Source organism: Balaenoptera physalus (genome assembly GCF_965194825.1).
Source record: "Balaenoptera physalus genome assembly, chromosome: 9".
Taxonomy (NCBI): domain Eukaryota; kingdom Metazoa; phylum Chordata; class Mammalia; order Artiodactyla; family Balaenopteridae; genus Balaenoptera; species Balaenoptera physalus.
In genome coordinates, this window is record NC_138888.1 from 49,919,991 (window position 1) to 49,946,730 (window position 26,740).

At 37.6% G+C, this 26,740-nt stretch overlaps 3 protein-coding genes across 13 annotated transcripts in view; 2 read left to right on the top strand and 1 right to left on the bottom strand.

Moving 5' to 3' along the window:
* METTL24 (methyltransferase like 24) overlaps nucleotides 1–13,002 on the top strand; it is a 174,831-nt gene extending 161,829 nt beyond the window's left edge. The window contains exon 6 of one of the 2 annotated variants that reach the window (XM_082475389.1): nucleotides 12,618–13,002. In XM_082475389.1, coding sequence (XP_082331515.1) covers nucleotides 12,618–12,773 — 156 coding nt within the window. In that variant the 3' untranslated portion in view covers nucleotides 12,774–13,002. Of the gene's footprint in view, nucleotides 1–8,416; nucleotides 8,781–12,617 lie in introns of those variants that run through there. The other variant, XM_082475391.1, reaches the window with a different exon arrangement.
* The window catches only part of CDC40 (cell division cycle 40), a 53,422-nt gene extending 40,102 nt beyond the window's left edge, over nucleotides 1–13,320 (bottom strand). For both annotated transcript variants that reach the window (XM_082475254.1, XM_082475255.1), the window contains exon 1: nucleotides 13,078–13,320. In XM_082475254.1, coding sequence (XP_082331380.1) covers nucleotides 13,078–13,266 — 189 coding nt within the window. In that variant the 5' untranslated portion in view covers nucleotides 13,267–13,320. The remainder of the gene's footprint in view (nucleotides 1–13,077) is intronic.
* Nucleotides 13,321–13,693: 373 nt separating this feature from the next.
* The window catches only part of WASF1 (WASP family member 1), a 94,468-nt gene continuing 81,421 nt past the window's right edge, over nucleotides 13,694–26,740 (top strand). For 2 of the 9 annotated variants that reach the window (XM_082475284.1, XM_082475281.1), the window contains exon 1: nucleotides 13,898–14,249. The gene's annotated coding sequence lies outside the window, so the exon portion shown is untranslated. Of the gene's footprint in view, nucleotides 13,876–13,897; nucleotides 14,279–14,326; nucleotides 16,001–26,740 lie in introns of those variants that run through there. The other 7 variants (XM_082475278.1, XM_082475279.1, XM_082475280.1 and 4 more) reach the window with 6 other exon arrangements.

The following is a 26,740-nucleotide window of genomic DNA, read 5'->3' on the forward strand; positions in this document are numbered from 1 at the left end:
CCATGATCAAATGGGGTTTATCCCAGGAATGAAATGATTCTTCAGTATACACAAATCAATGTGATACACCATATTAACGAATTGAAGGAAAAAAACCATATGATAATCTTAACAGGTGCAGAAAAAACTTTGGTAAAATTCAACAACCAGTTATGATAAAAACTCTCCAGAAAGTAGGCATAGAGGGAACCTACCTCAACATAATAAAGGTCATATATGACAAACCCACAGCCAACATCGTTCTCAATGGTGAAAAACTGAAACCATTTCCTCTAAGATCAGGAACAAGACAAGGTTGCCCACTCTCACCACTATTATTCAACATAGTTTTGGAAGTTTTAGCCAAGGCAATCAGAGAAGAAAAGAAATAAAAGGAATCCAAATCGGAAAAGAAGTAAAACTGTCACTGTTTGCAGATGACATGATACTATACATAGAGAATCCTAAAGATGCTACCAGAAAACTACTAGAGCTAATCAATGAATTTGGTAAAATAGCAGGATACAAAATTAATGCACAGAAATCTCCTGCATTCCTATACACTGACGACGAAATATCTGAAAGAGAAATTAAGGAAACGCTCCCATTTACCACTGCAACAAAAAGAATAAAATATCTAGGAATAAACCTACCTAAGGAGACAAAAGACCTGTATGCAGAAAACTGTAAGACACTGATGAAAGAAATTAAAGATGATAGAAACAGATGGAGAGATATACCATGTTCTTGGATTGGAAGAATCAACATTGTGAAAATGACTATACTACCCAAAACAGTCTACACATTCAATGCAATCCCTATCAAACTACCACTGGCATTTTTCACAGAAGTAGAACAAAAAAAATTTTTTTTTAATTAATTAATTAATTTATTTATTTTAGTTTTGGCTGTGTTGGGTCTTCGTTTCTGTGCGAGGGTTTTCTCTAGTTGCGGCAAGTGGGGGCCACTCTTCATCACAGTGCGCGGGCCTCTCACTGTCGTGGCCTCTCTTTTTGTGGAGTACAAGCTCCAGACGCGCAGGCTCAGAAGTTGTGGCTCATGGGCCTAGTTGCTCCACGGCATGTGGGATCCTCCCAGACCAGGGCTTGAACCCGTGTCCCCTGCATTGGCAGGCAGATTCTCAACCACTGTGCCACCAGGGAAGCCCAGAACAAAAAGTTTTACAATTTGTATGGAAACACAAAAGACCCTGAATAGCCAAAGCAATCTTGAGAAAGAAAAACGGAGCTGGAGGAATCAGGTTCCCTGACTTCAGACTATACTACAAAGCTACAGTAATCAAAACAGTATGGTAGTGGCACAAAAACAGAAATATAGATCAAGGGAACAGGATAGAAAGCCCAGAGATAAACCCATGCACATATGGTCACCTTATCTTTGATAAAGGAGGCAAGACTATACAAGGAGAAAAGACAGCCTCTTCAATAAGTGGTGCTGGACAAACTGGAGAACTACATGTAAAAGAATGAAATTAGAACACTTCCTAACACCATACACAAAAATAAAATCAAAATGGATTAAGGACCTAAATGTAAGGCCACGCACTGTAAACCTCTTAGAGGAAAACATAGGCAGAACACTCTATGACATCAATCACAGCAAGATCCTTTTTGACCCACCTCCCAGAGAAATGGAAATAAAAACATAACTAAACAAATGGAACCTAATGAAACTTAAAAGCTTTTGCCCAGCAAAGGAAACCATAAATAAGACTAAAGACAACCTTCAGAATGAGAGGAAATATTTGCAAACAAAGCAACTGACAAAAGATTAATCTGCTAAATATACAAGCAGCTCATGCAGCTCAATATCAAAAAAACAAAGCTGCAATGAACCCTGTGGTACATGACTCTTTATGAATTATGGTTTTCTCAGGGTATACATTGCAACACTATTTACAATAGCCAGGACATGGAAGCAACCTAAGTGTCCATCGACAGATGAATGGATAAAGAAGATGTGGCACATATATACAATGGAATATTACTCCACCATAAAAAGGAATTACTCAAAACGAAATTGAGTTATTTGTAGTGAGGTGGATGGACCTAGAGTCTGTCATACAGAGTGAAGTAAGTCAGAAAGAGAAAAACAAGTACCGTATGCTAACACACATATATGGAATCTAAAAAAAAACAAATGGTTCTGATGGACCTAGGGGCAGGACAGGAATAAAGACACAGACGTAGAGAATGGACTTGAGGACACAGGGAGGGGGAAGGGTAAGTTGGGATGAAGTGAGACAGCAGCATTGACATATACACTACCAGATGTAAAATAGATAGCTAGTGGGAAGCAGCTGCATAGCACAGGTGCTTTGTGACCACCTAGAGGGGTGGGATAGGGAGGGTGGGAGGGAGGCACAAGGGGGAGGGGATATGGGGATATATGTATATGTATAGCTGATTCACTTTGTTATACAGCAGAAAGTAACACAACATTGTAAAGCAATTATACTCCAATAAACATGTTAAAAAAAAAGTATAAGCTACAGAAGTTGGATTTTGTGTGCACGAATGTGGCCTTACTCCCCTAGAACTATTCCTATCATATCACCATCTTTATTCTGTTGGCCACTTGCTGATGTAGGATATATCTGTAAACATAATGCAAAGATAATGCAAAGTAACATCGCAAATTTTGCAAAACAGGTAGGAAAGCATGAAGTTGACAGTGATGCTGGAGAAGAAGCAATGCCACTGACAAATGAAGATCTCGTAGAGTTAGACCAGGTAATGACCAAAGATAGAAAACTGACAGGAAAAGTAATAGTATAGGCACACAGTTATTGTTCCAAAATTTTGTCACTATTAAAACACCCCCCACCAAAGCAGGTGACTTAGTTTCTCTACTTTACAAAGATAGAGTCCTTCAGGTCTGACTCTCTTAAACTTCCTTCCTCTCTTGTTTCAAATTTGTCCACATCTTTATCTCATCTCTTGACTTCAATTTCCAGCCCAAATTTTTATCTGCAGCCTTGACCATGCCTAGCCTCTGTATCCACATATCTAACGGCCTACTGAACTTCATTATATGGATATTCCACAGCATCAAACACCTTGCTATGTCCAAAACAGAAGATACCATTTCCCCATGACTCCACTGTCACACACTAACAAATTAGGCACTGAGTCTTACTGATTCTACCCCTAAAATATTTCTCTAGCAACCCTACTCCCACTTTCCCTTCTCCAGCATCCTAGTTCAGACTTCATATCTTGCCTGGTCTATTATAATATGTCCTTATCTGCTTTAACGTACCCCCATTTTTGCCGTATTAGACTAATTGCTGACTTTTTAAAATATCAAGCACTTTCATGCTTCCTGTGTTGTTGGCAATGTTACTTTGTTCCTTATGCATTTCCCTTTGCTATCTGATAATATGTCATCTTCTTCTTTTCCCTGATACCTCCCCTCCTCTTGGCTCAGGAAAAATGCTTTTTCACCCACAGTCCTAAGAGATGTTACACATAACTCCTAATAGCCCTTCTGATACATTATTTGTTGCACATGACTTTTACTTATATTTTATAGTCTTACTGCCCAGTAGAATGCAGGGCATTAAGTGCATGTTCAATAAATATTTGTTAAATTAAACTGAAGAAAGAAATGTCAAATTCCTAGAGAAATTAAAGAGGATGAAGGCTGACCAAAGATCACTGAAATTGGCAATTATGTCACAGAAAACCTTTGCCAGAGCAATTTTGGTAGTGGGGTGAAGTATGGAGAGCCAGTTGCAAGGGGCAGAGGTATAACTGAGGATTTAGGAAAAAAAAGACATCAGTATTTTTGCTCTTTCAAGACATTTGGCAGTAAAGAAGAAGAGACGGGGTACCAGATTGAAGGATTTTCAGGGTAAAATTAAGTTTGCTTTTTTCCTTTTTAAAGAAAAGGCTAAGCCAAAGATTTAGTCAATCATAAGCTACAGGAATGGAGCAAGTAGGGAGAAACATATGATAAGAATGAGGGAATGATCAAAAAGGTATGGTCATTCTGGAAGAGGTGGGAGGGGAGATAATCCAGGATACAACCAACTAGCCTCTGAAAAGAGAAGGAGAATCCTCCCTGAGATGAAACAGAGATTACAAAGACAAGAATGGGTGATGGGTGATAGATGTTTGGAGTTGGTGGGAGATGTTGGGAGTCATAGATGATCTTTTAATTTTCTTTTAATCTTTTAGTGCTGGGAGTCATCACTGCCACTTAAAATATTCTCTTTCTTTGCTTCTTTGTGGATTAGCTTTAGATTAGAATCTAGGTGGGTGCATCTGCCTGTGAGCCCAAATAATAGTCCTAAACCTTAGCTGAAAGGGAGCTGGGAGGATAGAATCTGGGTTTCCAGCTTCTGAAGGTAGGAGGCAGGGAAGGATGCTGTTTACATTAAGACTATTAAGGAAGGGGGTTCAAATGCTGGGCCACCTATATTACCCTAGAAAGCATACCCCAATCTTCATTGATTAGAGAGAGTATCTACCTAGGGCTTGGTAGCAAAACCAAGTACCACAAAGTTAAACTGCATAAAAACTAAAGTAAATGCTTTTCTCTCTTTTATAAGGATAAACTGCTTATAATAACAAGAGGCTTAGCTGTGTTCATACTTTCCCAATGGCTTTTTTAGAATACAGTTGCTAGAACCACTTTATAATATGGTTTACCAGATCTTTCTGATTAAGGGTATTTTAATATTCTAAATTTGAATTATTTTGAACAGAGTACCACAAAACATCAAGTTTTAAATGCAAAATACAATTTTAAAAGAACTACTCTTAAAAAGCAATGTGGCAACTAATAAAAAATATAAATAGGCCCCCGTCTCTGGCTCCTGCTAAAATTATAGAACAAACTGGACAACTCCTCAGAAAATGAAGAGTTATTAATTTTACGTTTAATTAGAAAAACTTGGACAACACCACAACCTTGTTTTAATACCCATGAGGAGTTCAATAACAATTAGGCATGCAATTGAAATTACCAGAGAATTACAAAGGATTTCTATTCAGCTTTAACTATCCATAAAAATTAAAGTGTAATAGTGAAGTGTACCCTATGAGTCAAATAAGTTTAAATGTTATCTTTTGTTGATTCAAAGTAATATGAAAATAAAATCAAATAATATTTACCTTTTAGTCCTTTTCACATTTCTTACTGTTATACAAATAAGAAAATGGATGTGAACGCACTTTGTAAACTATAAACAAGACATAAATATCAACCATTATTACAAACTATCATTTTATGTTATAGGTTTTTTACCAAAAAATAGAAATGAATAGACTTTTTAAAATGGGAGTTTAAGTGGCTGAGAGGAAAAAAATAGAAATTCATATAAAGATATCTTTTGAGTTTGGCCCTTAACAAATACAGAGGAAAAAGACTGTAATAAAAGACAAAGACGGACATTACATCATGATAAAGGGGTCAATCCAGCAAAAAGATATAACATTTGTAAATATCTATGCACCCAACACAGGAGCACCTAAATATATAAAGCAAGTATTAACAGACCTAAAGGGAGAAACTGACAGGAATACAATAATAGTAGAGGACTTTAATATTCCGCTAACATTAATGGATAGATCATCCAGAAAGAAAATCAATAATTATGCCAGATAGACTTAATAGATAAATACAGAACATTCCATCCAAGAGCAGCAGAATACACATTCTTTTCAAATGCACATAGAACATTCTCCAGGATAGATCATATGTTAGGCCAAAAAATAAGTCTCAATACATTTAAGAAGACTGAAATCATATCAAGCATCTTTTCAACCACAGTGGTATGAAACTAGAGATCAATTAAAAGAAGAAGAGTGGAAAAACCACAAATATGTGGAGATTAAACAATATGCTACTGAACAACCAATGGGTCAATGAAGAAATCAAAATAGAAATTAAAAAGAAAAATACCTTGAGATAAATGAAAATGGAAATACAACATACCAAAATCTATGGGATGCAGCAAAAGAAGTTTTAAGAGGGAAGTTAGAGACATAGGATTATCTCAAGAAACAAGAAAAACCTCAAATAAACAACCTAACTTTACACATAAAGGAACTAGGAAAGAAGAACAAATGAAGCCCAAAGTTGGTAGAAGGAAGGACATAATAAAGATCAGAGTGGAAATAAATGAAATAGAGACTAAAAAGACAATAGAAAGAAAAAGACAAGAGCTGGTTCTTTGAAAAGATAAACAAAATTGATAAACCTTTACCTAGATTCACTAAGAAAAAAGAGAGGATGAAATAAATAAGATCAGAAACGAGAGAGGAGTTACAACTGATACCAAAGTACAAAGGATTATAAGATACTACTATGAACACCTATATGCCAACAAATTGGACAACCTAGAAGAAATGGATAAATTCCTAGAAACATACAATCTTCAAGACTGAATCATGAAGAAATGGTAATCTGAACTGACCAATTACTAGTAAGGAGACTGAATCAGTAATCAAAAACTCCCAAAGAATAAAACTCCAGGACCAGAAGGCTTCAATATTCTACCAAATATTGAAAGATTTCACACCTACCCTTCTCAAACTCTTCCAAAAAATCGAAGAAGAGTGAATGCTCCCAAATTCATTTTATGAGACCAGCATTACCCTGATACCAAAACCAGACAAGGATACCACAAAAAAAGGGAAATTGCAGGCTGATATTCCTGAAGAACTTAAATGCAAACATCCTCAAAATGTCAGCAAACCAAATTCAACAATACAATAAAAGGATCATACACCACGATCAAGGAGGATTTATTCCAGGGATGCAAAGATGGTTCAAAATCTGCAAATTAATCAACGTGATACATCACATTAACAAAATAAAGAATAAACATCATCGCAATAGACACAGAAAAGGCATTTGACAGAATTCAATACCCATTCCTTATAAAAAGTCTCAACAAAGCAGGTATAGACAGAATGTACCTCAACATAATAAATGCCATATATGACAAACCCACAGCTAACATCATACTCAATGGCAAAAAGATGAAAAATTTTCCTTTAAGATCAGGAACAAGACAAGGTTGCCCACTTTCACCACTTTTATTAAACATAGTATTGTAAGTCCTAGTCAGAGCAATTTAGGCAAGAAAAAGAAATAAAAAGCATCCAAACTGGAAAGGAAGTAAAACTGTCACTACTGGCAGATGACATCATTTATATAGAGAAAACGCTAAAGACTCCACCAAACAATTATTAGAACTAATAAATGAATTCAGTAAAGTTGCAGGGTACAAAATCAATATACAAAAGTCTGTTGCTTTATATGTTAACAATGAACTACTAGAAAGAGAAATTAAGAAAACAATCCAATTTACAATAGCATGAAAAACAATAAAACACCTAGGAACAAATTTAAACAAGGAGGTGAAAGATATATACACCGAAAACTATAAGATATTCATGAAAAAAATTGAAAAGATACAAATAAATGGAAAGATAGTCTATGTTCATTTCTTCTATTCTGTTATGTGTATTTAAGACTATACTTGAAAAAAAAATTATTGCTATGGCTGCACCTCATAAGTTCTGATGAGCATTGTTTTCTTATTGTTTAGTTCAAAATATTTTCTATTTTTTAAAAATTTAGCCCATGGTTTACTGAGTACAATTTCATAATTTTCAAATGTGGGGATTTTATAGTTATCTTTTTGTGACTGATTAGCTTAGATGCACTGTGTTCAGAGAATGTGACTATATGACTTAAAATGTATTGAGATTTATTTTATGGACTGGTACAGGGGTTGGCAAACTACAATTATTGGGCCACGTCCAGCCCACAGTCTGCTTTTGTACCAACAAGCTAAGTAAATGTAAGATATTTACATTTTAAAGGGTTGTTTAAAAAAAAGAAAGAAAGAGGGAAAGACAGACATTAAGATGTGACAAAGACTGTATGTGGCCTGCACAGCCCCAAATATTTACTATCTGGCCCCTTACCAAAGTTTGCCAATCCCTGGCCTAATATATGGTCAGTTTTTTAAAAATGTTTTATTACTGCTTGAAAACAGTTTTCTGCATTGAGTGCCATGTCCTTTATACCCTTCAGATACAGTTTGCTAATTTTGTTGTTTGAATTTTCTGTGTCATCATTGATATTGTTTTGCTTATTCTATCAATTATTGAAAGAGGTATATTAAAATCTTCTGCTGTAATTGTAGATTTGTCAATTTCTCTCATAGTTATAAAAACTTTTGCTTAAATATTTCGTGCTTACATTATTAGGTGCATATAAATTTAAAATTGTTATGTACCTCTTTGTGAACTGAGCCTTGTATCATTATGAAGTGATCCTTTTTCTGTTTTAAAGTCTACTTTATTGACCCTAATACAACCAATGCCATTTTCTTTTTCTTGGAATTTGCCTGATATACTCTTTTCCCCTCTTTTTATTTTTGATCTTTCTGGAGATCTTAGCAAGCATGGCAAGGCAAGAAAAAAAAAGAGAAAAAAAGGACTGAAAGGAAGAAAAAAATACTGTCATGTTTGCAGCTGATACCATTATGTAAGTAGTAAGATCAGTCAAAAAATTAAATAATGGAAAAATAACACAATTTATTATTATAATAGCATAAAACTAAGATGCACCTAGAAATATCTGCAACAAAACTGTTCAAGATATTGATAGAGAAAATTATAAAATTTCAAAGAAATTAAAAACCTAAAGAAGACCTAAATGAATGAACAGATATAACAATGTCTTCAAATTGATCTATGAGTCAACCCAACTCCAAACAAAATCCCACCTGGGTGTTAGCAGAATTTACAGGTTAATTCTAAACCATATACAGAATTACAGGGGACAAGAACAGCCAAGACATTCTTGAATAACAACAAAAAGGGATGGAGGTGGGGTGGGGGTGGGGGAGGTAGAACAACCCTACCAAAGATGGAGCTACATTATTAAAAATGTTCACACCATACACAAAACTTAATTCCATGTGGAGTCATGACTTAAATGGAAAAAGCAAAAATACAGTGCTTTCAAAAGACAAAATGGGAGGATATTTTTATGACTTTGGGAAAAGGAAGAATTTCTCCAACAGGGAAAAGGAACCACAATCCACAACAAGCTACAAATTTGCAACACATAATTGACGAAGGATAGTATCCAGAATATATAAGGATCTCCTACAGATCAAAAGGAAAAAGACAACCGAATAGTAACTTCAAAAAATAAAATCAACTCACCTATAAGGTATGTGAAATCTCATTAGTGTTCAGTGATATGGATTAAAAACATTACATAAGTTCATACTTTGCCAGAATGCTTGCTATTATTAGTCACAATACAATTTGACAAATACATATGAGCTTATTTGTATGCTTCACATCTCCTCCCCTGGACATTTTTCTGTCATTAAATTTACTGGGTATAAGCTTTTTTAAAAGCATATTAACAAACTAGCGATGATCAATATCCCTTACTCTCTCATCATAGAAACCAGATCACTGTGGGATTTACCCTCAGCTCTGCTTCTAATGGACCTCTGATACCTATTCAATCTTTCCTCCTGGATTATCTTACTTATAACTTGAAGTGATTGAACTGAGTTTTACAGACTTCCCCTCACTCCCACCCAATCAATGTACCTTGAATCTCAACATACATGCTTTTTTAAGACTTTCTTTTTCACTTACTCTTTCATTCATTTTCTCGCCTAATGTATTTCTCTTAATCTTGTGTACCAGGCATTGAAGACATGAAAACACATATACACAACAATCTCTGGTCTCCAGGGTCTGGTCCACGGGAAAGAAAAAAAATTAACAAATCACAGCAATGTGGCAAGTGCTATAACTGAGATGTGGAAAGGGGGCTAAGGTAGAGAGAGGAGGAAATATGTGCACTGAGACTGAAGGACAGTAGAGTTTTGGGGGGTGGGATGAGAGGAGGCATGAGGCAAGGGATCTCCATGCAGAGAGACTAGCGTGGGCAAAATCTTGAGAGAAAAAAAGAAAATAGGCTTTGGGTGCTTTGTAGAGAGTTCAGCATGGGAGAATGGTAGGTCTCATAAGGAACTCAGAAATTACCCAGCAGGCAATAGGGTGTCTTGGGGCAAGGAAGTGATATGATAACACTGGAATTTAGAAAGACCACTCTGAGTGCATTGTGAAGGGAAAAGGGGGTATGGAACTGGGAGACAAGAATGGAGGAAGTAGAAAGACCAGTTAGAAGGTTATTATAATTGTCTTGAAGAAAAATTGTAAGAATCTGAACAGTGGCAGCAAAAGAGGAAAGAGAGATTTGATAAACATCATTGGTACTATTGGGTAATGGGTCCTGGTAATGAACAGGACCCATTACCCAATAGCAGGGGTTCAGAAAGAAAGAAAAGTCAAGAATGACTTCTGAGAGAAGTAAGGAAGATATGAAGTAAGGCTGTGTCAGTAAAAATGGAGAGGAAGGAATTGATTTGAGAGAATTTAATGAAGCAGAAATGTTAGAACCAGCTGAATGACTAGCTTCAGGGGCTGAGGAAGAAGGAAGAGAAAAGGAAGACCCCTCTGCTCTTGGCTTGGACTAATGGGTGGGTTGTGAGATCATTAATCCAAATGGGAAAAACAGGTGAAGCAGATCCCAAGGAAAAGAAAATGTCAATTTTTTAGCACACTGGATTGGAGGTGCCTGAGAGCTATCCCGGGAGAGACGGCAATAGTTCTGAAGCTAGCAAGGAGTTTAGAATTGGATAAGGATAGTGTGCCTGGCACATGCTTTATGACAAGTCTTGAACTCCATGAGATAGTTACTAGTGTTATCCCTACTTCACAGATGAGAAAAACCTTAGACACAGAGCACTTAATTTATCCAAGGTCACCATCTGGGTAACTGCTGTTGGTCGGATTTGAATCCTGGCGGTCTTGATTCCAGAGCCTGTGCGAACCACTTCACAGTGTTCACCTGTAAGTCATCAGGAGCACTGCAGGTTGAAGGCCTGCAGAGTATGAGGGGTGCAAAGGGGGACTAAGGACAGAGTCTCAGGAAACACCAATATTGAAAGGGAGGGCAGAAGAACAGGGGATCAGAAGACTGAGGATGGCCCCACGGAAGCCAAAAAGGGAGAAAGTTTCAAAAAAAGAACTATTTAATAGTGTCACTGGATACAAATATTCAACTCAGTTGACAGAACTTGACAACTGGAAGGCCAGTGACATTACTCAGGGAGAGTAAGTTTCGTAAGAGGCTAGGGCAAGGCTGCATTGAGTTGAGGAGAAAATGAGATAAAGTGAGAGAGCTCCAAAAAGCTGAGCTGTGGAAAGAATGAAGACTCAGGAGGCTGCTAGAGGAGGGGTGTAAGTTTGGGGAGTTTGTTTTGTTATAAAAGTAGGAGGGGACTTCCCTGGTGGCGCAGTGGTTAAGAATCTGCCTGCCAACTCAGAGGACACGGGTTCGAGCCCTGGTCCAGGAAGATCCCACATGCTGCGGAGCAACTAAGCCCGTGCGCCACAAGTGCTGAGCCTGCGCTCTAGAGCCCGAGAGCCACAACTGCTGAGCCCACGTGCCACAACTACTGAAGCCCGAGAGCCACAACTGCTAAGCCCACGTGCCACAACTACTGAGGCCCGGGTGACTAGAGCCTGTGCTCCACAACAAGAGAAGCCACTGCAATAAAAAGGCGGCGCACCGCAACGAAGAGCAGCTCCCGCTCGCCGCAACTAGAAAAAAGCCCACGGGCAGCAACGAAGACCCAACGCAGCCAAAAATAAATAAATAAAATAAATTTATAAAAAAAAAAAAAAAAAGTAGGAGGATCCTAAGCATTCTTTCATACTTGATATACATTAGTGAAAAGTAAAATCCATGAATAGCGCACTAAAAACCTGTAAAAGGCTTAAGTATATCACTAGACTGGGAAACATCTTAAATACAAAGGAGTTTTTGCACACTGCCTCCCCTCACCACATCTTCAGCTCCTGATCACCCCCATTGGGCTCTACTGGGCCTATAATACCAACTGGTGGATGCTCTCCTCCAGCTCTAGACACACAGTCCTTTCCTCAGTTCTTCAAACACACTAAGCTCTTTGCCATCTCAGGGCTTGCTGTCTCCTTTTGCTGGGAAACTCTTGCCTTATCGTGCACTTGGCTGGCTTCTTCCTGTTCCTCAAAGCTGCTTTTGCAAGAGGACTTCCCTGACCAATCTACAGAAGTCATACTCCTAACTTATTCTTTATCACTGAACTCTATTTCACAGAATTCTATTTTTTTCCTTTACAGTACTCAATCCAATCTGTAACCACTTTATTTGCTCATATTTTATTGGCTGCCTCTTCCACTAAAATGTACGCAATCATGATGTCAAAGATGTCTGGCTTGTTTGCCTCTGTGTCTTCAGCCCTTAGAACAGTTCCTGGCAAGTAACATGTGTTCAATAAATATTTGTTAAAGGAACTATATAACCCAATTTCTCCCTCTATCACTTTCCTCAATTGGGATCATGCACACTGTTTCTTAAATCCAAGGCCTTGTCTCACTGTCTTGACTTATATATGCACTTTTATTAGATACCAGGATCTCTGCTGCAAGCTTTATTTGTATCATTTCATTTAATCGTCACAATAGTCCTCTCATATAAATAGGTCCTTTTAAAATTATATCTCCATTGTACAGGTGAGGAAACAGAGGACGTTGTATAACTTGCCCAAGTTCAAACAAGTGGTGGAGCCGGGATCAGAATCTAGTTCTGACTTCAAAAACAAAACAAAGCCAGGCCACAGCTCACTTCAAGTGAGGGCACATACTCTAGTTTGGGAAGTCCTGATTTAGCTTTATGTTCTGTTACACCTACTCCATCCAGGCCACATCCTAATCCATAAATTCAAATTTCACCCCCTCTTCCCGCTTGCTTTCTGAAGGTGGGAGGCGAGAGCAGGGAGTGGAGGGCTGTCCTGAACTTCCAGTTCCCAGCTTCTCCCGAGGAAGATGCATGTAGGGAGAAGAAGAGATCCAAGCGTTAGCCACTAACCTTTCAGGACTGAGGACGAGGTAACCCGGGGCCTAACAAGTGACTGTCGGATTCTGGAGCAGAAACCGACAATTCCAGCCCCGCACTAGTGGCCAAAACGCTTACCTTAACTGCCACCTCCGGAGCGGAGTCCACCGCCACTGCCAGAGAGGACTTATCTGAAGACGATTTGGTCAAGTGCATAAGGGAGTCCGCGGCTGGCAGCGAACACCGTCCACCCTCACTGTCCGAGTCCGATTCGGACCCTGAACCCGAACCATACGAAGCAGCCAGAGACGCAATCGCAGCCGACATGACGGCAACAGACGCTCTGCGGAGACCAGGCCCTGGCGGAAGAAGGAGTAGCTTCAGGTCCTGACAGATTGCCATAACACACATTATTTAGTTCCTTTCCTACGAAATCGTTTATATTTTAAAAAATCATTACAATCGATTAATTAGTATTAGAATAAGAATAACAGGACTTGGAATTTAGAAACATTTACCTAGGGAAATAGAATTATAATAGCTTATAACTTTCGGGACCTGTGCGGCTAGATTAAAGACTACGAGTTCCGAAATACCTTGAGGCCTCGAAGTACTACGCTTCCGGCGTGCCGCGCGGCGGGAAGTTGGAGAGGCACGATGGGAATTGTAGTTTAGAGGAAGGGGGCGGGGCGGGCGGGCCCCTCTTTGACCCCGCCCCTGAATGGTAGGTTCTTTCAATTGGCTATCATCTTTCCTCATTCCCTGGCCAAGCACTGTTCTCTCCGTCCCCCTCCCCCAAACTGAGGATTGGGCAATACCATAAAGCCTCAGGAAAGGGGGGGGAAGAGAGATATTCATCCCCCACTTATGGGTGAGTGGGTGGGGGCTGAGTTTCCCACCACAGATGCACCTAGGCACTGGGAGCTGAAGAGGAAAGTGAGAATCATAAGTGGGAAGACCTTGACTGGCGGGAATAGCTCCTGGTGGGAAAGATGGGGGATTAGGTGGCGAGAGTCCTGCGGTTCCCCCTGCTTCAGGAGCGGGTCTTCGCGCCCGGTTGTGGAGAGTCGCGCGCTGGGAGGGGGCAGCTGGGGGGCGGCGGCGGCGGCTCGCGGTGTTGTTCGCTCGCGCGTCGAGCACACGGTGGGTCCGGTGACCGGCGGGCGTCGCAGGCGGCGTTCCTTGTGGCCCGGTGCCTCGGCCGCTGCCCACAGCGGGTTCCACCCGGGAGCCTGACAATCCTGGAGGCTCTAGGTGGAGTCCCGGGAGCTGAGAGGGACCGGCGGCCACCGCCGAAGCATGAAGAAGGGGTAAGGCTAGAGCCCCTCAAGATTCCTCGGTGAGCGCGAGTCTCTTAGGAATTGTTTTTTTTGGGGGGACAGGGTGCCGGGAGATGAACTCTTCCTCACTGGCCAGAACGGAGAGAGGTGTGCGTGGAGCACTAGCCCAGCAAAGGTTGCGAGGATGGGCGCGCCTACCCCGCGACGGCCCCCACCCCCATTTGCGGGTTTCCAGAGCTTCGGCAGCCAGACCGCCGGCCCGGCTGGGTACCCAGGGACACGGGGGCCGGCGGGCGCACCTGGGTCTCGGTTGCGGGGACCGCCCCGAGGCTGCTCTAGGCGGGGAGACTGCGGGTCTTAGGTGCCACCGTCTGAGCGCCCCTGCCCCCGCGGCCCGCCCCTGTGCCTCCTCGCTCTGGGGGAGGCTGCGGCACCCGGTGCCGGAGAATCCCCGCTCGAGCTACGTGCCCGAGGCTCTGTAAAGCCAGCTGGTGCGTTTGCGTTTTTGCGCCGCGCGTCTGTGTCTAAAGAGACAACATAACGGTAAAGCGAGTGCGGGGATCTCTTTCTTGGCTGGAAGAGGAGGCCAAGCGCGGTTCTAGCCTCCGATGCCTGCTATGGGGAGGGGGGTGCCTTGAGCAGAGTTAGGGAGCTGCTCACCCAGCTCCGATGTTAGCAGGACTCGCCCATTGTGCCACCCGGATAATTATTCAACTCTGCAGCATCCATTGCACCTTTCCCATTTTTCTTTTCCCCTTACTGTAGCATGCCCCCTAGCTTCGGTACTCTGACGCCTTCTCTTGCACTTGCGGATGATGAACTGGAATAATGGTGAAAAGAAAGCACATCTGACCTGAACATTCATAACCTGTCCTATAGCCGATTAATTAACTAATCCCCAGGTAGACTAGATACTTGAATACGACTCAGTCTAATTCTGTCCTTTTCTGTGTAAAGTGTGCCTAGGATTATATATAGTTTTTTGTTTTTTGTTTTTTTGTTGTTGGTGTTAGATCCACGTATTAGCTAGTCTTATTCGTGTCCGGTAATTGATGTAATTGATTTATTGGTTAGTCAACCCGTCTAATGTTCTTAAATTTAATTTGTATAGGAGATAACTTTCATTTTCCTAATTGTTGGTAGCACTGTATCATAATTACAGATTCAGTCTCAGTCTTTGAACTCTCAGGAACAGTTTTTTCCCTTATGCTCTAAGTTTCTGTTAGGAAAAGTGTATTTTTTAATGTCCAATATTTGATATAAAATTTCTCAAGTTTTGAATAAGGATAGTTTTGTATTTCTTTATTTTTCAGTAGCGGAATATTTGATTGCCAATCCTAGCCTTCAGTTGAAAGAAAGGAAGCATTTAATATTTAAGATGGGGTTTTAACTGCCATAACATTTCCTAAATTTATCTAAATTTTACTTTTTATTCAGTTCTTTTCTTTGCAATATCATGTATTTAATTACTTGTTATAGAATTTCTTCTCATTTTTCTAACTTCTGTCTACAAGGATGGGTAGGCTACAATTTTGCATGATCTACCTGAAAGATGAAATATTTTTTGAACATGGAAGAAACAACTGTTGGTTACTTGTTTATTATGTTAAAAACTGTTTACATCCCACTATTTAAAAATAAACGATTCACGACCAAAAATAAGTGTTTTATTTTTCTTTTTGTGATCCTCCCTTTCCAGCTTTTCTTGTTTAAGATTGTTGCCATATCCCTCTTGGTAAAACGGAATTGCACATAGACATTGCAGAGGCAGTTGTTTTAAGGTACAGTAATTGTTTTATGGCACTTGGAAGTGGCGCACATATAACTTGATGGTGTAGGATCAGTTGCTTGTTAGGAAATGACCTTGCAGTTTACAAAATGGACACCTTGTCTTGGTTTCTTTATATGTAAATGGAAATAAACCGATTTATGCCACTAAGTAGTATGCATAAATTAAGTAAATATGTTTTCATGATGCTTTCAAAGAAAATTTAAATATTTTAGCTAATGAACGATGAAAATATTTCAGTGTAAAATACAGTGAAAAATGTCATTAGGATTTTCTGTGGCATGTTAGAATGGATGATTCACATTGAATTTTGCTTTGGAGACATATGGCTCTAAATTGAAGAATGTTTCTCATCTATCAAGTTTTTAATAATTGCAAATTTAATAGGTATTATAGTTAATACATATATGTAGTTGTAAATGCAGGTATAGTTAATATTCATGAAAAAGTTATATGACTTGGTAGTAAACAAGTAGAATATTGAATTAAGTTTGTGAAAAAGAAAATCTCCAGAAAACATTAAGGCCTTTTTCATTGAAAAATTTTCAGATGACACAATTCAAAATACATTTTGAATTTGTAATACATTGATTTTTGTAGTGTAATATAATAAATTGACTTTGTAATACATTGAAAATACGTTGATCATTTGTGAGGTGTTATATGGAGCTACTTTGTTTATTATTCAGGTTTGTAAATAACCATTTATATATTCAGAGACGGTGTATAAATATAATACTATATTTAATTATACATTTTGCTTTATTGTCAGAATAATTTAAGGTATTTCCAAGTGCTTGATTTTCATTATCACAGTAGCTAGTAGCTTTTGATTTTCTTATCGTAGGATTAACTGAGTTAATTTTCATAGCAAAAACTACTATTAAAATATATTATTATTACTTTTACCAAAACAGTGCTTTTAGTTACCTTGTGGGGAAACTTCATATAAATAAGACTATTCAAATGTCTTTAAAGTTACTATTGTATAGTTTCTGTTTTTGAGAATTAATTTGATGACATTTTTAATGTTTTCTTAAATGACCAACTAAAATTTAGCTGTCATTATTACTTGGATAAGTACAGTTTACTCAAGGTTTTTCTAAGCTCCTTGAGGACAGGAACTGCCCCAATGCTTATTGTCATAAATCTGAAATTGCTAGCATAGTGTTTAGCAAATAGTATAGGTTTAATTTTTTATTGGACAAATAAAATGAATGAATGAAGACTATCCATTGATTTAATGTACCATGTAGACATTTTTTAAAAGATCTATCAAATAAATTTTTAATTCGTAAAGCTTATAGCTTTATCTCACGAGAAAATTAAAAAATGTATTTGGAAGTTCTTTGAACTTCATTTACCTGTTCAGGCATAATTCCTTTACCCACACATTTTTTGAACTAGCACTAGATACTGTATAATGCATACATTGTCAACCTTTCATTTATGAAATGACAGTAATGTTCTTATTTCTTACAGGTCACTTCATGAAAATGTACATTAAAGGTTTTTTTTTTCCTAAATTAGATGAGTATAGATATGTGTTTGATTCTTTTTGACTTATTTCATCTTTCCAGTAAAATATTAATAAAAAAATGTATGTAGAGTATATCCTGTGCTAAATGTGCCTGAGTACCTAATTTTAAGAATAAGTGACCTCTAGGGTGGAGCTTTTTATAAAATGAAGAATCTTGTGTTTTTAGTTTATCACATTCAGTTTATAATTTTGAATCTTTGTGTAGTGGTAGTTCCTAACTTACAATAGGATTGATTATATTTTAAAACTTGTAAAATGGTTTAGAACTTGGAACTTACGTTCTCAGAAACAATATGCTTGGTTAGATATGCAGACAACTCACCAAATTTAACCCATAATATACTTGAATTTTAGGAGTAGACTAATGCTATTAGAGAGTTGTAAAATTGTATTAATAATTAATATAAATACTATATTGAAAATACCTATTATATTGAAAATACCTATAGGTATAATACCTATACCTATATTGAAAATAATGTGTACAACAATCTTTCTGTGGTAAAATCAATTCAGAATCTACCTTGAAATGCTAGGAATACATTTCTCTTGTGTTAGACATAACAACGTTATTAGGAAATTGTCCTCTGACACCCACTGGACATGAAGAGGAAGATTTTCCTCAGTTCAGTGAGTGGTGCAGCCTTACATCATCTGGGGCAAGAGGTCAGAGAATGAGAAATTGGAAGGAGCTAAGATCTGTTTTGTAACGTTGGACAAGTCATTTTACCTCTTAAGGTCTTTGGTTTTCTCATTTATAAATTGAGAAGGTTGAAGTAGATGATCTCTGAGGTTCCTTTTGGTTACAAATAAAATTCAAAGGCGTTTCAAAGCTAAGTGTAACCCTTTTTGCTGAGAGTTCATTTTCCCTTTCTAATGTTACTGCTTATAAACTTCCTGTCAGAAAATTTCTCCTTTCTGGATCTACCTCTGGAAAGATTATAGTCTTACTCTTTCTCACATGCCTATTCGTGGGAGCAAGACTTTTTAGGTTTTTAAAGGAATTTTTGTTGTTACAGTTGTTGTTTTGTTTGCTTTTGTTTTTATTATTTTTTTAAACTCCCAACACCACCAAGAAACAGAATTAAGATGATTTTCTTTGCTTTCCTCTTTTGAGTTTTTTACTGACAGCCTGTAAGTAAAGTCAAGGTAGATTTTATTTTTATACTTTGGAGAAAGATCATATGCAGTGTATCTCCAGAGAATTTTTTTTAGAAGGCAAAATATTGTAACTAAGGTTGTGGAGTGGGTGTATGAAGGTAAAGAGATGGAATATGAGCTGAGAATAGGTTGTCAGATAATGTACGGGGTATCCTGTATTTTTATTTGCTAAATCTGGCAGCCTTGCCTTGGGTGCTGTGGATCTTTGGGCCGGGCAAGAGTATGGTTATGGGGTGGTTGGAGGCAGAGGGATAGAGGGAGAAAGTCCTCCTTGAGGACAGGGCAGTTTTGTTGTTGTTGTTTTGATTGGTTGTTTTGTTTTGCTCTCCTTCATTTTTGTGTTTCTAGTACTTGTTCTTTAAGCTAAATGGATGTTTGAGCTGATATAATTACGACGGAAGAGCAGGTAAATAATTCTCTTAGGAAGGTGGTAAGATCAAGATGCTGTGAGAAAAGGGGTTATGAAACACAGCTGTGTTTGTCATATACATTGGAGTATTTTGTAGGTTTTTAATTAAGTTCTTATTTGGAGGTTAATAATATTCAAGAATAACAGGTAACAGGTAACATGGTCTCCTAAGAGGAAAAGAAGTACCATTGCATGCTTGCTCTGCATGCAAGCTACTGTATAGGTACTGTTATACTTATTATCTTAATTTGATATCATAGTCTTATGAGGATTTTATGGAAGAAGGGGGTTAACTGAATTAAACAAGTTCATCCTGCTCAGCAGAAGCACAGGTTCTCTGGGCACCACTCTCTTCCCTTTACTGCTGAAGCAGCCATTTTAATAACTTGATAATAGTAATTCTGCCTGCCTGCTACCTCTCCTTCATCTGCATTTGGACAATCTAGTGGTGATTGTCCCATGCTAAGCCAATTATTCACTCAGCACATAATTATTGAGGGCCAACTAGGTGCTAGATAGATACAGAAAAGAGAGTAAAACTGAGGTCTTGATTCTCTTAAACAGCATGGTAAGAGACTGATACTAGACAAAGGCACACATTTATCATTAGAAATTGTGATGAGCGCTCTAAAGGACAAGAACAGGTAACCTAGTTTACCTTGGAAATCAGGGACAGCTTCTTTGAGGAAAGATTGGTGGACATTAGCTATGTGAAAAAGGAAGAGAAGGTAAAGAATGCATGGAAAACAATTTTGAGATGGGAAAGAGCTTGGCAGGTTCAAGGGACTTAAAGAAAGGCCAGAGTAGATAAAGCTGAGCTGTGTAGTGGGCAGGAGGGCTTGTGGAGGTAAACGGGAGGCAGACCAGGCAAGGCGCATTAGCTCTGGCTCAGTGAGAGGTACGGATTTCTACCTTAAGTGTATTGGGGAAGGCCATGACGAATTTTAACCAGGTTAATCCTGAATCAGATCTGTCTTTTAAAAAGATCGCTCTGGCTTAGAGGGGGCCAGGGAGGCCAATCACAATTCTGCCCGTTTCTGTAGTTTATTGGTCCAGTTCTAGATGCCCGTGCTGAGCCAGGCTACTCAGTTTTTCCTGGGTCCTAAGTGCCCAGAGGGTGGAATAATTTGTTTTCTCTCCAGTGGCTGAAGCTATAAGACACAAAACTGGGAAACTGTTAATGGCCTTGTTTCTTGCCCTGTGAAGTAGATAAGCAGGGGCATCTTGAAGAAAGAACAAGAAGAGAAGCAGAAACAGAGTCTTGGCTGTGTTCAAGTGTCTTTGTCCATGGTACTGAGATTGGGTTGCAAGAGGCACCCTAGTATCTTTGTAATAAGTTGTCCTTTTTTACACAAACTAGTTGGAATTATATTTTTGGTACTTGGCAACCAACTAATTGAGTCCTCTCATAGATTAAGTAACTTGTACACGGTCACAACGCTAATAAAAATGGTAGAGGTGGAACTTGAATAGAGATTTCAAAGTCCCATTTTTTCCTATAACCATATGCTGCCAAGCCACCACTCCTTAAATTAATGATTCTAAAGGGATTCTAAGGAGGTGGGTGTTGGGTGTGATGACACCTGTTGGATGACGATGGCAGCAGTGCTTTATTTGGGGTATGTTTTGCAATGGTAAAGCTTCCTGGCATTCTTTTCTGTTGAGTAACAGTTACTCAGGTCTACTCTAAAAAGTTAGCCTTTCTATAATGACTAACTCATTTGAAAAGAAAAAGAAAAAGATAAAGCTTGTGTGTCAGGGAATGGATTAACTCATTTGATTCCTCTACTGAAAAATGTGAAGTCTGTTATGTTTTCATGTTATGCTACAAAAGTAAGCTTTTTTGTTTTCCATTCTTTGATAAGACATATGTTGTCTTATATCTGGGTTTTGTTTGTTTGTTTTTTGGTAAATTTTTGTAACATAAATGTGCTCAAGATAAAGCCAGAGAATTGTGGAAAGGTTAAGCAAAATGGGAGGAATATGAGAAGCATTTTATATTTTAGTTGGAGAAGAAAACTAGCGCTCATTTATTTTGAAAACCAAAATAAAAGCTTTGTGTGATACATCATAATACATGGCTAGAAATTTATCAATTTTGTTGATATTTTCAAAGAACCCTCTTTTGATTTCATTGGTTTTCTCTGTTGATTTTCCATTTTCAATTTCATTGATTTCTGCTCTATTTAAAAAAAAATTCTTCTGATTACTTTAGGCTTACACTGCTCTTCTTTCTCTAGTTTCCTAGGGTGGAAGCTGAGATTGATTTTAGATCTTTCTTCTTTCCTAATATATGCAGTCAGTGCTATAAATTTCCCTTTAAGCTTTTGATAGATTTCACACATTTTGATGAGTGGTATTAATTTTCATTTACTTCACAATATTCAAAAATTTATCTGAGACTTCTTTGACCCATATGTTATTTAGAAGTGTGGTATTTAATCTTCAAATATTTTGGGATTTTCCCGGTACCTTTCTGGTATTATTTTCTAGTTTAATTCCATTGTGGTCTGAGTGTATACGTTGTATGATGTCTGTTCTTTTGGGGGGAGGGTGTTTTACAGCCCAGAATATGGTCTATCTTGGTGAATGGTCTGTGTGAGCCTGAGAAGAATGTGTGTTCTTTGTTGTTGGGTGAAGTACTATATAAATGTCAATTAGATCCAGTTGACTGATGGTTCTGTTCTGTTCAACCCTATCCTTATTAATTTTCTGCCTGTTGGATCTGTCAGTTACTGATAGAGAGGTGTTCAAGTCTCTGTAATAGTGAATCCATCTATATTTCTCCTTGCAGTTCTATCAGATTTTGCTTCACATATTTTGGTGCTCTGTTGTTAGGTATATACATTAAGGATTGTTATGTCTTCTTGGAGAATTTATACCCCTATCATTATGTAATGCCCTTCTTTATCCCTGGGATATTCCTCTGCTCAAAAGTGTCTGCATTCTCTGAAATTGTGTCTTTATATTTAAAGTGGGTTTCTTGTAGACAGCATATAGTTGGGTCTTTTTTTTTTTCTAGTGCACTCAGATGTTCTGTCTTTTAATTGCTGTATTTGAACCGTTCACATTTAAAACGGTTATTGATATAGTTGGATAACTATCTACCATATTTGTAACTATTTTGTATTCATTACATTTGTTCTTTTTTTTAATACTTTTGTCTTTTTCAGCCTTCTTTGGCTTTAATTAAGCATTCTATATGGTTTCATTTTTTTCTCCTTTCCTCGCATATCAATTATATTTCTTTTTAAAATTTTTAGTGCCCTAGAGTTTGCAATGTACATTTACAACTGATCTAAGTCCGCTTTCACATAACATTATGCTGCTTCACAAGTAGCACAGGTATCTTATAACAGAATATTCCAGGGACTTCCCTGGCGGTCTAGTGGTTAAGACTCCACGCTTCCACTGCAGGGGCCACGAGTTTGATCCCTGGTCGGGGAACTAAGATCCCGTATGCCTTGCTGCATGGCGAAAAAAAAAAAAGTAAAAACAAAAAAACCCCCAGAATATTCCCAATTCCTCCATCCATTCCTTACATCATTGCTGCCATTCATTTAATTTATGCATATGCTATAATTACCCAATACTTTGTGGCTATTATTACTTTGAACAAAACAGTTGTCTATTAAAATCAAAGAGAAATTTAAAAGAAATATTTTATTTTACATTTATTTATTCATTCTCTGTTGCTCTTCCTTTCTTCATGTAGATCCAAGTTTCTGATCTATATTGTTTTCCTTCTCTCTGAACTTCTTTTATCTTTTCTTTCAAGGCATGTCTACTGGTGACAGATTCCCTCAGTTTTCACTTGTCCAGAAACTCACTACTTCTCCTTCATTTTGAAGGATAATTTCTCTAGGTTGGTGGTTTTTCTTTCAACACTTTAAATATTTCACTCCACTGTCTTGTTCATCGTTACTGACAAGATGTCAGTGTGATTCTTGTTGTTCCTCTATTCGTAAAGTGTTTTTTCCTCTGGCTTTTTCAATATTTTCTCTTTGTCTTTAGTTTTCTGCAGTTTGAATATTATATGCCTAGGTGTAGAGTTTTTGGTTTTTCATTCTTGGTGTAGTCTAAGCTTCATGGATTTATGGTTTGGCTCCTGTCATTAATTTTGGAATATTCTCAGGCATTATTACTTCAAGTATTTATTCTACTCTTTTCTCTCTTCTCTTTCTGGTATTTCCATTATACATATGTTACACCTTCTTTAATTGTCCCACAGTTCTGGGATATTCTGTTCTGTTTTCTCATTCTCTTCTCTCTTTGCATTTTAGTTTGGGAAGTTTCTGTTGATACTTCTTCAAGTGCACTGATTCTTTTCTCATTTGTGTCCAGTTTACTGATGATCCTATCAAAGGCATTCTTCATTTCTGTTGCAGTGTTTTTTATTTCTAATATTTCTTTTTGATTGGTTCTTAGAGTTTCCATCTCTCTGCTTACATTATCCATCTGCTTTTGCATGTTGTCCACTTTTTCCATTAGAGCCCTTAGTAATCATAGTGATTTTAAATTCCCAGTCTGATACCATAAAATCTCTGCTATATCTGAGTCTGATTCTAATGCTTGCTTTGACTCTTCTGACTATGCTTTTTCTTTCCTTTTAGCATGACTTATAATTTTTTTTTTTTGTATTTATCTGACTGGGAATTAGGCTGTGATTACTGTTTGCTGTAGCAGTAGGTGTTAGAGGTTTCAATTTCCTTTAGTGTCCTTGTTTTTGTTTCCCTTGTTGTCTTTGGATTTCCCTAGAAACACCTTCTTAAATAGAGTTAGAGCCTTGCATTTTTTTTTCAGCCATAATCCTGTTATTGTATAGGAGCCCTATTCATGTGGTGGTAAGGTGTAGGGGATGGGAGGTGGTCTATAACCGTATGGTAAGATATCAGTCTTTTGCAGGGTCTGTGCCCCTGAGCCTTCACAAGTGCTTCTAAGCTTCTGCTCCCCTTTCTGTAGGTATGTCAGTAAGGCTAGAGTGGGCAGGAATTGGGTAATTTTCTTTTCCCCAAGTTGGATAAAGCTCTGGCGAAGTCTTTTCCTTTGCTGAATAGGCTTGTGTTGTGGAGAACTCTCTGGACTTATTTCAGAATGGTTACTTTCCCCCTCCTCTTGCCAAACAGGAGGTGATTTTTCTCTGATCCTCACTATGATAACCTTGTGGGGCATAAAGCCCAGGAAAGTATAGCAGCCCCCACCTCCTTAGAGGAGACCCCCCCCCGGGAGTTTTAAACTTTCAAACTAGTCCACAGTCAGTGTCCAGCAACTTGTTGAAGTTACCATTTAAGTGTTCATACCAGTTCCTGGCTCCCGTGGCTTCTGCTTCAGTTAGCTAATCTATATTCTCTGGATTCACCGTTCTCTCTAGTTTCTTGGGTGGCACTTTGTCCTGTGACTTCAGTCTGTGATGGATCTAAGAAAAGTCCATTGGTTTTCAGTTCATCCAGCTTTCGTTTCGTTATGAGAGAAAGAATGATGGCTTCCAAGCTCTTTACATGTTGGAGTGGAACCTGAAAGTAATCATATGTATTTTTAAAAACTGCATAGTATTTCATTGTATAGGTAAACCGAAATTTATTTCACTTATTCCTCACTGTTAGATGTTTAGATTGCTTCCTTTCTTTTCATATGACAAGCCATGATGTAATAACTCTCCTTGAATAAACTGTAGTTTTGATTTTAATGGCTATTTTCAGTTATCTATATTTCCTCCTGCAGTTACATAGAAATTAATCAGGAATTGACTGTATTTAAATCAGAAGACTGGATTTAATTCTTAGTACTTTCACTTATTATGTACTCTTGGACCATTTTACTTCTGATAAGTTTCCTTATTTATGAAATGTAAATGATAAAAACTACCTTGAAGAGTTGTTGTGAGGATTAAATAATATAATAGAAGGCATTTGTAAACTATAAAGCACTATATAAAAGTTGGGTAGTTTAGGTATATCCAGTTGTGATATAAACTGTGAGTCTTAGTAATAAAGCACCCTGTTAATTAAATAGCTTTAGACCAGGCTGCTTAGTACAGTATTTTGAAAGAAGATACTTCGATTTATTGATAATTCTGAGAAAGGGGGCATAGTTGATTCTGAGACAGGGGCCATAGTTGATTCTGAGTGAGATAGCTAAGTAACAAGTATACTTTGAAAACCTAATTGAGGAAATAATATGTTGATGGAAGCTGATATAGTATACTCTTAAACTTATGATAGAATACATTAGGTTTTATGAAGATAAGAACTAAGAAAAATAAGCAAAGCCAATTTTAACTTAGCTTTGCAATTATGCATTCAATATATGTTGTTCTAAAACATTTGGTAAGACTTAATCAGATAGAATTTTGATTTTTCATTTATTTCAATATTCTTCTCCAAAGTGACTTAGTAATTTTTGAGGTCATATAGTCTTTAGTGCCTTGATACTCAAAAGTGTGATCTGTGGACCAGTAGTGTCAGCATCATCTTGAGAGCTTTTTAGAAATGCAGAATACGAGGCCTACCCCAAATCTACTAAATCATTTTAACAAAATCCCTGGATGACTGGTATGCACCTTTACGTTTGAGAAGCTCTGACTTAGTATACATAAATCTTGCAGTTGGAAAGACCTTTGTCAAGGTTTTCAACTACGTAGTATTTCTGAATAGCTTATGATTTAAAGAGAGATATGAGTATTGGGTTAAGTGTAACTTTACCAGTGTTGTTAGAAATTATGCTAAACAGAGGGATGCACTAATCTATTTTAAAAATCTTACACACTTCTAACAGAGATGAGGATAGGCTGTTGCAAGCCTAATGATCTATAGGTCAATAATGAATTTTTTCTTAAAAAGAAAAATTAAGTTAATTTTTAAACTTGTGAAATGTGGTGATGATTTCTTCATCTGACTTCATTGGGAATTGAGAGATTCCATTTACATGTCTTTTCCAAACAATTATATCTTTTCCTTTTAAAAGTAAAATTTGTGTTTTAATTACTTTCCATGGAAATAGTTTTAAAATTCACAGTTCTTAAACTGTATTTAAGGAGACTTTGCTTCCTTAAACGAAGTGCATGGAATACAATTTAACCTTTTCTTAGTAATAAAGATTCCCCTAGCTCCTACCAAAGCCTTATATGTATAGATGCTCAGTTAAACTGATGAATTGACTTATTATGAAGACCTTCTGTTATTGCAGTTTGTTGTAATACAGAGATATTGGTTATTAAAGGATATAGGATTATTTATCCGTATAACAAATGATCTACATTGCTGGCCTACATTACTGTGTTTGCAATTTTGAACTCTCTCTATCTTTCTCTGTCAGCTTTCAGTGTTTATATGGCTGCTTCTCTCAGCTTCCCCCTTTAATTTGTTGTTTCTAACTGCCCTCTAAGAAACCAGATGAGACTATGTATCACATGAGGGTCTTGACCTCTCCAGTCATTCATTCATTAATAGATATTTATTGAGCACTTATTAAGTGCCAGGCTCTGCTAAGTACTGAGTATTCAGTGGAGAACAAAACAAAATCATTGTTCATGTGGAGCTTACATTCTAGTTGGGGAGATAGGCAATAGACAAATACCTGTGTAATACATAGGTAATAAATACCTATGTAATAGATGTCAGTAA